This window comes from Amblyraja radiata, chromosome 10, assembly GCF_010909765.2.
Source record: "Amblyraja radiata isolate CabotCenter1 chromosome 10, sAmbRad1.1.pri, whole genome shotgun sequence".
Classification (NCBI taxonomy): domain Eukaryota; kingdom Metazoa; phylum Chordata; class Chondrichthyes; order Rajiformes; family Rajidae; genus Amblyraja; species Amblyraja radiata.
Genome location: NC_045965.1, coordinates 30,224,034 through 30,236,859, shown reverse-complemented (window position 1 = coordinate 30,236,859; position 12,826 = coordinate 30,224,034). Strand labels below are relative to the sequence as shown.

At 42.6% G+C, this 12,826-nt stretch overlaps 1 protein-coding gene across 1 annotated transcript in view; it reads right to left on the bottom strand.

Annotated features, from left to right (window-relative positions):
- Positions 1 to 917: 917 nt before the first annotated feature.
- The window catches only part of LOC116977730 (interleukin-23 receptor-like), a 62,201-nt gene continuing 50,292 nt past the window's right edge, over positions 918 to 12,826 (bottom strand). Inside the window, exons 15-16 of the mRNA XM_033028451.1 lie at positions 8,682 to 8,772; positions 918 to 1,666 (exon numbers count right to left, since the gene is read on the bottom strand). Coding sequence (XP_032884342.1) covers positions 1,040 to 1,666; positions 8,682 to 8,772 — 718 coding nt within the window. The 3' untranslated portion in view covers positions 918 to 1,039. The remainder of the gene's footprint in view (positions 1,667 to 8,681; positions 8,773 to 12,826) is intronic.

Genomic DNA, 12,826 nt, shown 5'->3' with positions numbered 1-12,826 from the left:
TGAAAAAGGAAATCAAATGAGCAAAAAGGAGACAGGAGATAGCTCCAACAGAAAATATAAGGATAATCTCAAGAATTATTTTAAATATAGTACATTAAGCAAAAAAGGGTAACTAGGGAGATAATGTAGGCCCCTCAGGAAACAAAGCAGTCATTTCAGTGTGGAGCCACAGGAGATGGGCAAAGTCATCTGCGTTAAGATGCTGCAGATGTTCTACCAATCGGTAGTAGCCAGCGCCATCTTCTTCACTGTCGTGTGCTGGGGAAGCAGGGTGAAGGCTGCGGTGGCCAATAGGATTAACAAACTCATCAGGAAGGCTGGCTCCATCCTGGGGGAGGAGTTGGATTCACAGGAGGTGGTCTCGGAGGGGAGTTTATTCTAAGCTAGTGTGATATGTTGCACTTTACGACGTCAAATGTAAGGGCTAAATATACAATTACTGGCATGGCCCTTAATAGCACTGTTGTACAGAGGGATCTTGGGGTCGAAGTCCATAACTCCTTGAAACAAGTCCCTAGCACAAGTAAGTAAGAGTGGTAAAGAAGGCATATGGTGGTAATGCTCATAGGCCAGAGTATTGATTATAAGAGCCAGTAAGTCATGATACAGCTTTATAGGTATTTGGTTGGGCCAAATTTGGAGTATTATGTGCTCTTCTGTTGTCCCATTACAGGAAATATGTGGAGGCTTTCGATTGGTTGCAGAGGTGTTTTAGCAAAATGGTGTCTTTGCAAACTTGATGACATCTCTGAAAAAATTAACCCTAAAACTGTCGGCTTTGTTCATTCCCATATATTTTCCATGCTGAAAGGGGGATAATGTAAAATTAGTTATGTTTTCTAGCAGCTCATTTCCACATTCATTCTGTTGAGAACAAAAGATCAATTCTTTCCTTTATTTTGGTTTTATACTTTTATATTTAAATTTCTAAGAGTACAACTCAAGTGAAATGGCCCATACATATTTCAACAACTTACAGAAGTAATCTAGCTTCTTGGGTCTTGAGGTAAGGAATGGAATTTGGTGCGTTTAAGGAGTGTCACTGAATAGCCACAATCTGGGGGAAGTAAGACTTGATATCAGTGGATGGTTCTTCCAGGTGCAGTAAACAATCAATAAATTCATCCGGTAGTAGAGTTTGCTCTTGAAATGAGTCTTCAGTGACATATATTCTGTGATGCTCTCCAAGTGCAAAGTGAGCCTCTTCCATCTTAAGCAAGTACTTTAAATTGTCTTGTTCAACATTTTGGCTTGAGTTCAAATCGATGTTCATATTACCATTGGTGGAAATATCAGCTGTTCTGTGAAACACTGGTAAGTTGAAGCCTTTGTATTCCTTTACTTGATTTATCTCATCCTTTTGAATTGCTTGGTCTCCATTATGTGATAAAGTTGGCACATGACAAGTAGAGATTTGAGGCTTGTACCCAACAGTTTCAGCTTCTTCCTCATTTACTTGACATTGATCAACATTTAAAACTTCTGGAGTGTCCAGTTCTTGATTATCCAAACCTCCTTGGTCTCTTTGTTGCTTAGAAGTTTCATGCAAGATCTGAGTTGGGTTTATGTTGATTTTTGGTAACAAAGCTTCCTGCACCTCTATGATTGGTGGATCGTTGTACATCGGATGCATTGGAGAATATGGAAAGGGGAAATCATTTTTCTTCTGCAATGGAAATAAGTAGAAAATGCATGAATATCAAGAAAATATAATTGGCATTTCAAAGATTTGCTAAATAAAATTACAAACCCTTTGGTATAGCTGCTGTGTGGATCAGCTGTAATTAGCAGGCACAATGTTTTATTCAGTGAATGTAGTCAGTGGTTTCACTGTCATTTCAGAATTTTAGGCCATGTGAAGAGCTTTGCCATGGATGAGAACATACATGGCATGCTTAGCAAGTTTGCAGATGACACAAAGTGGGTGGTATTGCAGATAGTGAAGATTTCGCAGCAGGACCTTGATCAGTTGGGCGGGTGGGCTGAAGAATGGTTGATGGAAGTTTATACAGAGAAATGTGAGGTGTTGCATTTTGGGAAGACTAACATGGGCAGGAACTACACTGAATGGAAGGGCTCTGGGGAGTGTTGGAGAGCAGAGGGATCTACGAGTACAGGTACATAGTTAGTTGAAAGTGACATCACAGATAGATAGGGTGGTCAAAAAGGCTTTTGGTACATTTGCTGTCATCAGTCAGACTATTGAGTACAGAAGTTGGGATGACAAGGCATTGGTGAGCCTGCATTTTGAGTATTGTGTTCAGTTCTGGCCATATTGTAGGAAAGTAGTTGTAAAGCTGGAAAGGGTGCAGAGAAGATTTACAAGGATGTTGCCAGGACTTGAGGGCTTGAGCTATAGGGAGAGGCTAGGACTCGGAGCGCAGGAGGATGAGGGGTGATCTCATGGAGGTGTACAAAATTATGAGAGGAAATGATTGGGTGGACTCACAGAGTCTCTTGCTCAGAGTAGGGGGATCGAGAACCAGAGGACATAGCTTTAAAATGAAGGGGGGAAAATTGAATAAGAACCTGAGGGGTAACTTTTTCACACAAAGGGTGGTGGGTGTTTGGACCAAGCTGTCAGAGGATGTAGTTGAGGCTGGTACTGTCACAATGTTTTTGAAACTTTTAGACAGGTACATGGATAAGGACAGGTTTAGAGGGATATGGGCCAAACACAGGCAGGTGGGACTAGTATAGATGGGGCACCTTGGTCGGTATGTGCAAGCTGGGCTGAAGGGCCTGTTTCTATGCTGTATGACTCTAAATGCTGGAATGCTGCAGCTTTTGGCTTCATTGACATGATTCTTAACATTCTTTAGAATTGATTTGCCTAATTATTTGAGGCTTATAATCAAAGGTTTCAGGATTCTCGTTTTCAGAATTCTGAACTTCTGGGGTTTTCAACATTTGGTCTGTTTAGCCTATTTATACCTTTGCTTATCATTTTCTTACAAGTTGTGGGCAAATGTTCATGCATATATGCCGTTGGTAGATCATAGTACATAGGGTGCATTGCAGAATATGAAAGGGGTTCCAAATTAAATTAGTTGGGCCTAGGGCTAATTTTTAGTTTAGTTTAGTTTAGTTTAGAAATAGTGTGAAAACAAGTCCTTTGGCCCACCGAATCCGCACCAACCAGCAAACCTTGCACATTACCACTACCCTACACACACTAGGGACAATTTTACATTTACACCAAGCCAATTAACTTACAAACCTGTACGTCTTTGGAATGTGGGAGGAAACCGAAGATCATGGAGAAAACCCACGCAGGCCACGGGGAGAATGTACAAACTCCGTACAGACAAGCACCTGTAGTCAGGATCGAACCTGGGTCTCTGATGATGTAAGGCAGTAGCTCTACTGCTATGCCACCGTGCCGCCCTATTCCACAAAATTTCTTGGAAGTACAATGATGAAAATAAACTGAGAGGATCATACAATGGTGTGGAATCCATCTGATATCTGTTCATTGGTTTTTAATTCAGTACCTTGCACTTGAGGTTAGTAGTCATTATCTAATTGGGGTCAAGGAAAGAGTGTTCACGTCGCGGCCCTGTTTCCACCAATCTTTCCACCGCCACGCACAAGAAGCGCAAGAAGCGACAAGACACACCATTGTATGCAGATGGTGAGAAGTGTGTTCAGCTCTGGCTGAACAACTTTTAATCTTGTGTGTGGACTCAATAAGAAGAAGATATCTAATTCATTATACATCTCACTTCCTTCTGAGATATAATGTTCAGTAAAAACTGGCACACATACTGCTGTAACAGATTTTCTGTTGATGTAGACAAAGTATGAGCATAATGAATAATGCGGAAAAAAAGTTTGGATTCAGTTTCTTTCTCAATTTATTTAGCATACTAGTTGATGTAATGGGAAGATAAATATAACTCATTGCATTTTGCAACCATTGTTTGCAAAAAACAGGTTTCATTTCCCCTAAGAGAACACTATCAGTTGCTCATTCCGCCAAAAGGGTGAACAATAAAGTGAAACTCATGAGATGACCAAAGGTGCTTGTATTAAACTGCTAAATTAAATGTTTTACAACCATTCTCATGTAAAAACAACTATGCACAGCAATAATCAAGTCTTAAGTACTAACTGGCCAGTATTTCATCACAGGAGCAAAGGAAAGCACATTTGTGCCTTTTGATATAGAAGTAAGAAGGTTGTTGAAATTAAATTAATAAATGTTGAGATTAGAAAAAATTAGAAAGAAGAAACTATGCACTTGGAGACACAAGATAGTGCAGATGCTTGAATCTGGAGCAACAATCTGCTAGAGGAACTCAGTGGGTCAATTGCATGGTCAAGTGTGATGTGGCGATGCCTAATGGCAGCGGCTCGACTGCAGTCCGTCTGTCTTTTTTAAATTTTTGTCTCGTTAAATGTATGTTTTGATTCTAGTTTTATTATTTTTTTAGCTGTGTATATGTGGGGGTTGGGGGATGAGGTTTGGGGGAAACTGTTTAATCTCTTCCCTGTATGGGGACCCGACTTTTTCCCTGTCAGGTCTCTGATGTCGTTGGGCCTAACATCGTGGAGCCGGCGGCAGCCTCTGGCCAGAACCAATCTGAGGGCTCCAGTCGCGGAGCCTGCGGACTCGCCATCGCGGGGCGGGCCGACTTCGGAGCGGGAGGAGCTGTGGTGGCGCGCGGCTGCAACCCGACTTCGGAGCTTCGGAGGCTCCGGCTGCAGGCCCTGTGGACGATAACATCGGGAGCTCTCAGGTCCCTGGTGGGAGACCGCTTTTCGGAGCTCCCGCAACGGCAACCTCTCCCGCCAGAATCGCAGGGTTAAAGGACTTGGAGCGAGGCCTAACATCGCCCGGCACGGCTTAACGGCCGCGGGACTTACCATAGCCCGCCGGGGGCTTTAACATCGGGAGCCTCAGTTCGCCTCAACTTTGCAGTTGGACTGCTGGACCGCGGGAGGAGAACAAAGGGAAGAGATAAGACTTTTGCCTTCCATTACAGTGAGGAGGTGTTGGAGATTCACTGTGATGGATGTTTGTGTAAATTGTGTTAAGTGTGGGTCTTGTTTTTTTTTTGTAATGTTAAGTGTAGAAAATGCAATTTCGTTCAAACCAAGCTGTTTGAATGCCAATAAAAGGCATTCTATTCTATTCTATCAGTGGAAGGAAAGGATTGGTTGACATTTCGAGTCGAAACCCTGCTTCAAGACTAAGTGTGGAGATGAAAGAGAGCCGATGTGAAGAAACTCAGGAGATTTGGCATGTCCCTAATGTCACTTATCAATTACCACAGATGCACCACTGAAGGCATCACGTTGGGTTGCCGCACAGCTTGGTATGGCAACTGCCCTGTGCATGGCCACAGGAAATGGCAGAGTTGTGGATGCAGTGCAGCCCATCACACAAACCAGCCTCCTCGCAATCTCATCCAAATACTATCCCCTCCCCCCCACCCCCTCAACTCAATCTACACTTGTACAAGACGTTGGTGAGACCACATGTGAAGTATTGAGTTTTGGTTACTAAATTATAGGAAAGACACCTTTAAGCTGGAATGGATGCGGAGAAGATTTGAGGATATATGAGGATTTTGTTCTGATCCTTGACTTCCTGAGCAACAGACACCAATCAGTGAGGATATGTGATATGTGACATATCATCCTCTACCATAATTTTCAATACTGGTGCTCCACGAGGATGCATTCGCAACCCCTTACTATACTCCTTATATACTGCGGACAGTACAACCAAATACCAATCCAACTCAATCTATAAGTTTGCAGATGTAGTGGGCCAGTATCAAATAATGACGAGACAGAGTACAGAATGGAGATTGAGAACCTTGTAACTTGGTGCCAAGCCAACATTCCCTCCCTCAATGTCAGAGACAAAGGAGATTGTGATTGATTTGAGGAAGCAGAGTACTCCATCTACACTGATGGTGCCGAAGTAGAGATGGCTGACAGCTTCAAGTTCTTTGGAATAAATATCACCAGCAATTTGTCCTGGACTAGCCACATTGCAGCTACGGACAAGAAAGCATACCAATACCTCTACTTCCTTAGAAGGTTTACGAAGTCCAGCATATCCCCTACAACTCTCACCAACGTTTGCAGATGTACTGGAGAAAGCATTTTATCAGCGTGCATCACTGCCTGCTTTGGGAACAGCTCCTTCCAAGACCACAAGAAATTGCAGACAATCGTGGACATAGCCCAGACCTCAGCCTCTGCCTCTCTCGGCCTCTGCCTCTTATGCGATTCAGTGTAAAATGTGTAAAAATTTCACCAATCAATAGAGGTGCTATTTATTGTCCTTGTAACCGGGAAGAAATAAGCAACCTCATAACAACGTGCTGTATTTTGCTACCATCTCAGTGATACCAAAAGCGACAAATTGCCTGCCATGTATCACTCATCTAATGAGCATATTGCCATACTGCACCTTGGCTGGCATCAGGAGATTCCCAGTGGCTGACCAAAATTTGGCTCTCCTGTTGATCTAGGCAAAAGCTCACAACCTATTTTACCAGAAGACTAAGATCTGTGCCACCACACAGCTTTGGTATAATTTACTTGGATTGTTTATTATGGGATGCTGAAGGTTGAAGGGAGACCTGAAAGAAGTATATAAAATTATGAGAGAATAAATAGGGTAGAGATGATCAGAACCTTTTTTCCAGTATGGAAATGTCATGGTTTATAGGATACTAGACTAAGTGGGACCCATTGGGTCCCATGTTCACATGGGAGGGCTGGTCCCCCGAGGCAATATTCCACCTCTCCACCAATTCCAATATTGGTGGCCAGTGGAGGGGCTTTCTAGAGCACTGGTATGGGTTCTTGGAGTGGTAGCTCAGTCCCTCAAGTCTGAAAGTACCCAAACCACCATTTGCAGTGGTGCCTTTTAACTTCAAGCCAAAGCACCCAAACCACCATTTGCAGTAGTGCCTTTTAACTTCAAGCCAAAGCACCCAAACCACCATTTGCAGGCAGTGCCTTTTTACTTCAAGCCAAAGCACCCAAACAACCATTTGCAGGCAGTGCCTTTTTACTTCAAACCAACCATATATTCATTTTCAAACCACATTAAGGAAACTCACAGTTGAATAGACATGTGTTCAGTGTTATTCAGAGCTCAGAGAGACGTGACCCTCTGGCTTCCTCCATCTTGCAGAGACTGAGTGAGGCACACCACTTCCGGGTTTTATAGTCCCTCCCCCCTCCCACCAGCAGGGGCAGCAGAGAGAATGGCAATTTAAAAAAAAACATTAATATCTCTCTGATTTTTCATCGATGGGAAAAATCCTCTGGTCCTGGAAGGCGGAGGGGGGCTCTGAGCGAGGTGGCCAAAAACGACGGCGGTAGGTGGCGGCGTTCACTCGGAAATCACACCACAGCGAGCCAAAAGCGGTCAAGATCAGACTTTTAGTAATATAGATGGCTTTAAAGTGAAAGGGGCAATGTTTAAAGGAGATGTGCAGGGCAGGGCTTTTGTTACTCAGATGATGGTGGGTGCCTGGAATGGACTACCTAGTCATACAGCAAGGAAAGAAGTCCTTCGCCCTAACTTGCCAATGATAACCAAGATGCCCCATCTATGCTAGTCCCATCTGCTGGCATTTGGTCCATATCGCTTTAAACTTTTGCTATCCATGTACCTGTCCAAATGTATTTTAAATGTTACAGTGTCTGCCTCAACTATCTCCTCTGGCAGTTCATTCCTATTCCACCACCCTCTGTGTGAAAATGTTGCACCTCAGGTTACAAAGAAGGTGAATGTGTGCAAACAGCACACATAAAACTTGCTTTGCACATTCTTGGCCATGTTCAATCATTAGAGAAGATGCAGAGATATAATAATTTGTTTAAGAAGGAACTGCAGATGCTGGAAAATTGAAGGTAGACAAAAATGCTGGAGAAACTCGGCGGGTGAGGCAGCATCTATGGAGCGAAGGAAATATTGTCTATTGTCTATTGACTAAACCTACGAGTAAAAAAAGTATCGATTTTTTCCATGGTGACCTTTTTTTACTCGCGGGCATTTTTCAACATGTCAAAACACTACTATCGAGCATGAAGGAGAGTTACAAAGACCTCCTACGACCTCGTCTGTAGGAGGTCTTTGTTGTCCATGCTGCGAGTATGAGTCGAAGGCAAACTTGCCAGAACTCGCGGATTAAGTCGCCCAAGTGGGACAGGCCCTTTCAAACATGCTTTGTACATTCTCATCCAAATTAGGTGTTGGTGGAGGCAGATACGATAGTGGTGTTTAACAAGCCTATATAGGCACATAGATATGCTGGGAATGGAGGGGTATGGATTATGTGCAGGCAGATGGGATCAATTTAGCTTGGCGTTATGTTCGGCACAGATTATGTGGGATGATGGGCCTATTCTTGTGCTGTACGTTTTTATGTTCTACGATTAACGCACTTAATTTCTAGCCCATGTATAATTTTCCTTGACAGCATTTTGCCCAGGGAGCTCTCCATTTCAGTGTTTTCATGTTCATCTATGAACCAATGTTGTATAACGTTAGCATCTCCGCCAATATAAAGCACTTTGGCCAACGAGAGTTGTTTTTTAAATGTGCTATATAGATAAAAGTGACTTGACTTGACGACATGTAACAGATGTGGAATATTATTGTACTAACATAAAGTACAAAGAACATTTGTCCCTTAATAGTTTACCTCGAGTTCTTTAGCCACTTTGCTGTTCTCCACGTCTGGAAATTCTTCATGAACCCAGCCAGGCAAGAGCACTTTGCACATTGTTTTAATTCTAAAAGATAAACAAATAATTTGTATTGAAATATAAAACCTTATTTTACAGGAAATTACAATACATAAAATTGTACTTTTTAATATCATCATTAACTGAACAAAGCCTATTCATCTTATCTTGTTCGCACCTCCGTGCAATTATTTTTATCTGACACCTGAAAAACACCTTTTAAATATACAGTACAACGATATCAAATGCAGTTGGTAACTGTTGATTACTGTTGATTACACATGCCAGCAGGCAAGAGAAGTGCAGGTTGTGGCTTCATCAGCTCATTTGGTTGAGCACACCAGCTAGACTATAGATCACTACTTAACAAACTTGAGTTCTCCTTCCCTTTAATTTTCTTTTTCTTTTTCTCAGTGATAATCGTTTTGACATCTTTTGTCTATCAGGCCTTATAATGATAATCGCAGGGACACAAGCATAGCTTCCCAAATCAGAGAGTAAAGTATTCATTTGTGTGGAAGCTATTCACTGTTGTGTGTTCTTGTACCCTCGTCTTACAGACGGACATACAGGAATATGGCCCTAAGATGCACAGCAGTCCTCTCTTGCTGTGCTTACATTTTTATATTTTAGATGTGAGCTTACTATTAGTTTTGATATGCTGTTCAAACATGCATCAGGTGTCAGAGGTTATGGGGAGAAGGCAGGAGAATGGGGTTAGGAGGGAAAGATAGATCAGTCATGATTGAATGGCGGAGTAGACTTGATGGGCCAAATGACCTAATTCCACTCCTATTCCTTATGATCTTATGCATGGCATTGTCGCTGAGATTGAAACTGTCTCAAGTTAAATGGGAATCTCTGTTTCCGTCAAAACTATATACAACATCAATGGAGTGAGCCACTGCACCCAACCAATCATCAAATATGCTAAAGTCACTTGCATGGGCTTCTAGTTTCCAGCTTGCATTCAGGAATTTACCTCTGAATGGGGAAGGGAGACAAAGTGACAACTGATGACAATCCCGTCAATAGCGAGATGAAAAATCATTGTAGTTGCATATTGGAAAGGGAATTGATTGTCCTGTAGCTGATTACATTTCCAAGGAGAATTAAACTTTAAAATAATTATTCTACCCTCTTAGGACCCCAATATATGAAAAATATGCTTTCATTCTTACACCCAAAGCATGTGGACCAAATGTCTACAAGTGTACTTCTGTTATAGGGGAAATGATGACAGATATTGTTTAAGACATTACAGTAGGGCACAAATACAAGGTAATTATAGTCATAGAGTCATACAGCATGGAAACAGGCTCTTCAGCCCAACTTGCTGAAGTCACTTGCATGGGCTTCTAGTTTCCTTGGACAGGTTGGGTGAGTGGGTGGATGCATGGCAGATGCAGTTTAATGTGGATAAATGTGAGGTTATCCACTTTGGTGGCAAGAATAGGAAGGCAGATTATTATCTGAATGGAGTCATGTTAGGAAAAGGGGAAATACAACATGATCTGGGGGGTCTTTGTTCATCTATCACTGAAAGTAAGCATGTAGGTACAGCAGGCAGTGAATACATCTAATGGCATGTTGGCCTTCATAACAAGAGGAGTTGTGTATAGTTTTGGTCTCCAAATTCGAAGAAAGATATTCTTGCTATTGAGAGAGAACCTTGAGGGCTCACAAGGTTAATTCCCTAGATGGCGTGACTGTCATAATTTGAAAGAATGGAGCGACTGGGCTTGATTCAACACCCTAGAGGCAGGAAACGTTGCCGATGTTGGGGGAGTCCAGAACCAGGGGCCACAGTTTAAGAATAAGGGGTAGGCCATTTAGAACGGAGATGCGGAAAAATATTTTCACCCAGAGAGTTGTGAATCTGTGGAATTCCCTTCCTCAGAAGGCAGTGGAGGCCAATTCTCTGGATGATTTCAAGAGACAGTTAGATAGAGCTCTTAAAGATAGTGGAGTCAAGGGATATGGGGAGAAGCCAGGAACTGGGTACTGATCACAGTGAATGGCAGTGCTGGCTCGGGGCCGAATGGCCTACTCCTGCACCTATTGTCTATTGTCTATTGGTCACACCAGCCAACATGTCCCATCAACACTAATCCTATCAGCCTGCATTTATCCTATATCTCTCTAAACTTGCCCTATCCATGTACCTGTCTAAATGTTTCTTAAACATTGCGTTAGTACCTGCCTCAGCTACCGATTCTATACACCCACCACCCTTTCGTGGAAAAAGTTACCCCTCAGGTTCCTATTAAATCTTTCCTCTTTACGTTAAACCTATGTCCTCTGGTTCTTGATTCTGCAGAGACTCTGTGCATGTAAACAATCTATTCCTTTCATGATTTTGTACACCTCTATAAGATCACCCCTCAGATTTGTCTACCTTCATACATTTTAGGACCTTCACCACCTCTTCGACCGTAATAGTGACGGCTCCCGTCTCTTCTAGTGACTGCCCCAAGTTCCTCAGTAATCCTGTCTTTCTCCACAATCTTTCCCTTTATGTAATTATGAAATCCCTTGTCATTATCCTTAAAGCTTTCTGCCAGAGCTATCACCAGTCCTCTTTTTTAGCTTCTTAGTTTTATAAACTGCTCCAGGGTTACACTTCACCCCAGCTGCCTATACCTGGCCAATGCCTCCTCCTTACTCTTGACCAAAGCCTCAATTTCCCTCGTCATTCAAGCTTCCTTCCATTTGCCTGTCTTGCCCTTCACTCAAACAGGGATGTGCATGTCAGCACACTCTTACAAACATCCCACTTTCCTGACGTTCCTTTTCCTTCCAACAACCTACTCCAATCAACTTCGGCGAGTTCCTGTCTCATAGCCCCAAAGTTGGTTTTGCCCCAATTTAGCATTGTAATTGTGTAGAGTCAGTATGGTTTGGGGAAGGGAAATCATGTTTGACCAATTTATTGCACTTCTTTTGAAGAAGTTACAGAAACTCCCGAGTTTAGTTTAGTTTACTTTAGTTTAGTGATACAGTGTGGAAACAAACCCTTCGGACCACCAAGTCTGCGCCAACTGGCAATCACCCATACATTAGTTCTATCCTACACACTAGGGACAATTTGCAGAAGCCAATTAACCCAGGAAACTGGTGGATCTGGAGAAAACCCACACGGTCACAGGAAGAAAGTGAAAACTCCATACAGACAGCACCCGTAGACAGTCTCTAGTACTGTAAGGCAACAACTCTACCGCTGCACCACTGTGCCTCCCCTAAGAGTTAAAGAACAACTGACAAATTTACTATATTTGACTTCCAGATGCCATTTGGTAAGGTGGCACATCAAAGGTGGTTTTTTACCTATGAGAGGTAATATGTGTCATGGACAGAAGCTTGACTGGCCAACAGGAAACAGTAACAGGTGGTGCGCCACAGGAACTGATGATAGGACCTCAATTATAGATGACCCGGATGAAGCCACCAAAAGTGCATTTGCTAAATTTGCTGCTAACGTAAAGATAGGTGGGAAAGTAGGTTGTGAAGAAGACATAACGAGGCTGCAAATGGATATGTCAAGAATCAAAGAATGGGAAATGGAGACTGATGTTCAAAAAAATAAAATGATCATTTTGATTGGTTGAGGGAAAAATAGATCAGCCATGATTGAATGACAGAGCAGTCTCAATGGGCTGAATGGCTCCTGTCTAATGGTATCAGCACATAGTGACTGCAGCACACAATTTACAAACTACACTGCAGTTACAAATCTAGGCTACCCCAACAGCACCATCCAAATCCCCAGCCTCTACCACTAAGAAGGATAAGAGCCTTAGGGACATGGGAGCCTTAGCCTACATTTCTGTCCCTGTTGGCCCTTCATTATTGCTGGGTCCAAATCTTTGAATCTTCTCCCAAACACACTGTGTGAATATCTTCATCAGCATTCAGGGTATGGCTCACAATCATCTTCTCATGAGCAAATAGAGATGGGTAATAAATGGTGGCTCTAGGAGTAATGCCTGGGTCTCAAAAAGCTAAAAAATAAAAAGTGACGGATTGCTGATCTAAAGAAGTCCTTAGCCGACAACTCTGGGGGTAGCTTCACCAAACACACTTCAAAGTCTCATGAAGTTAG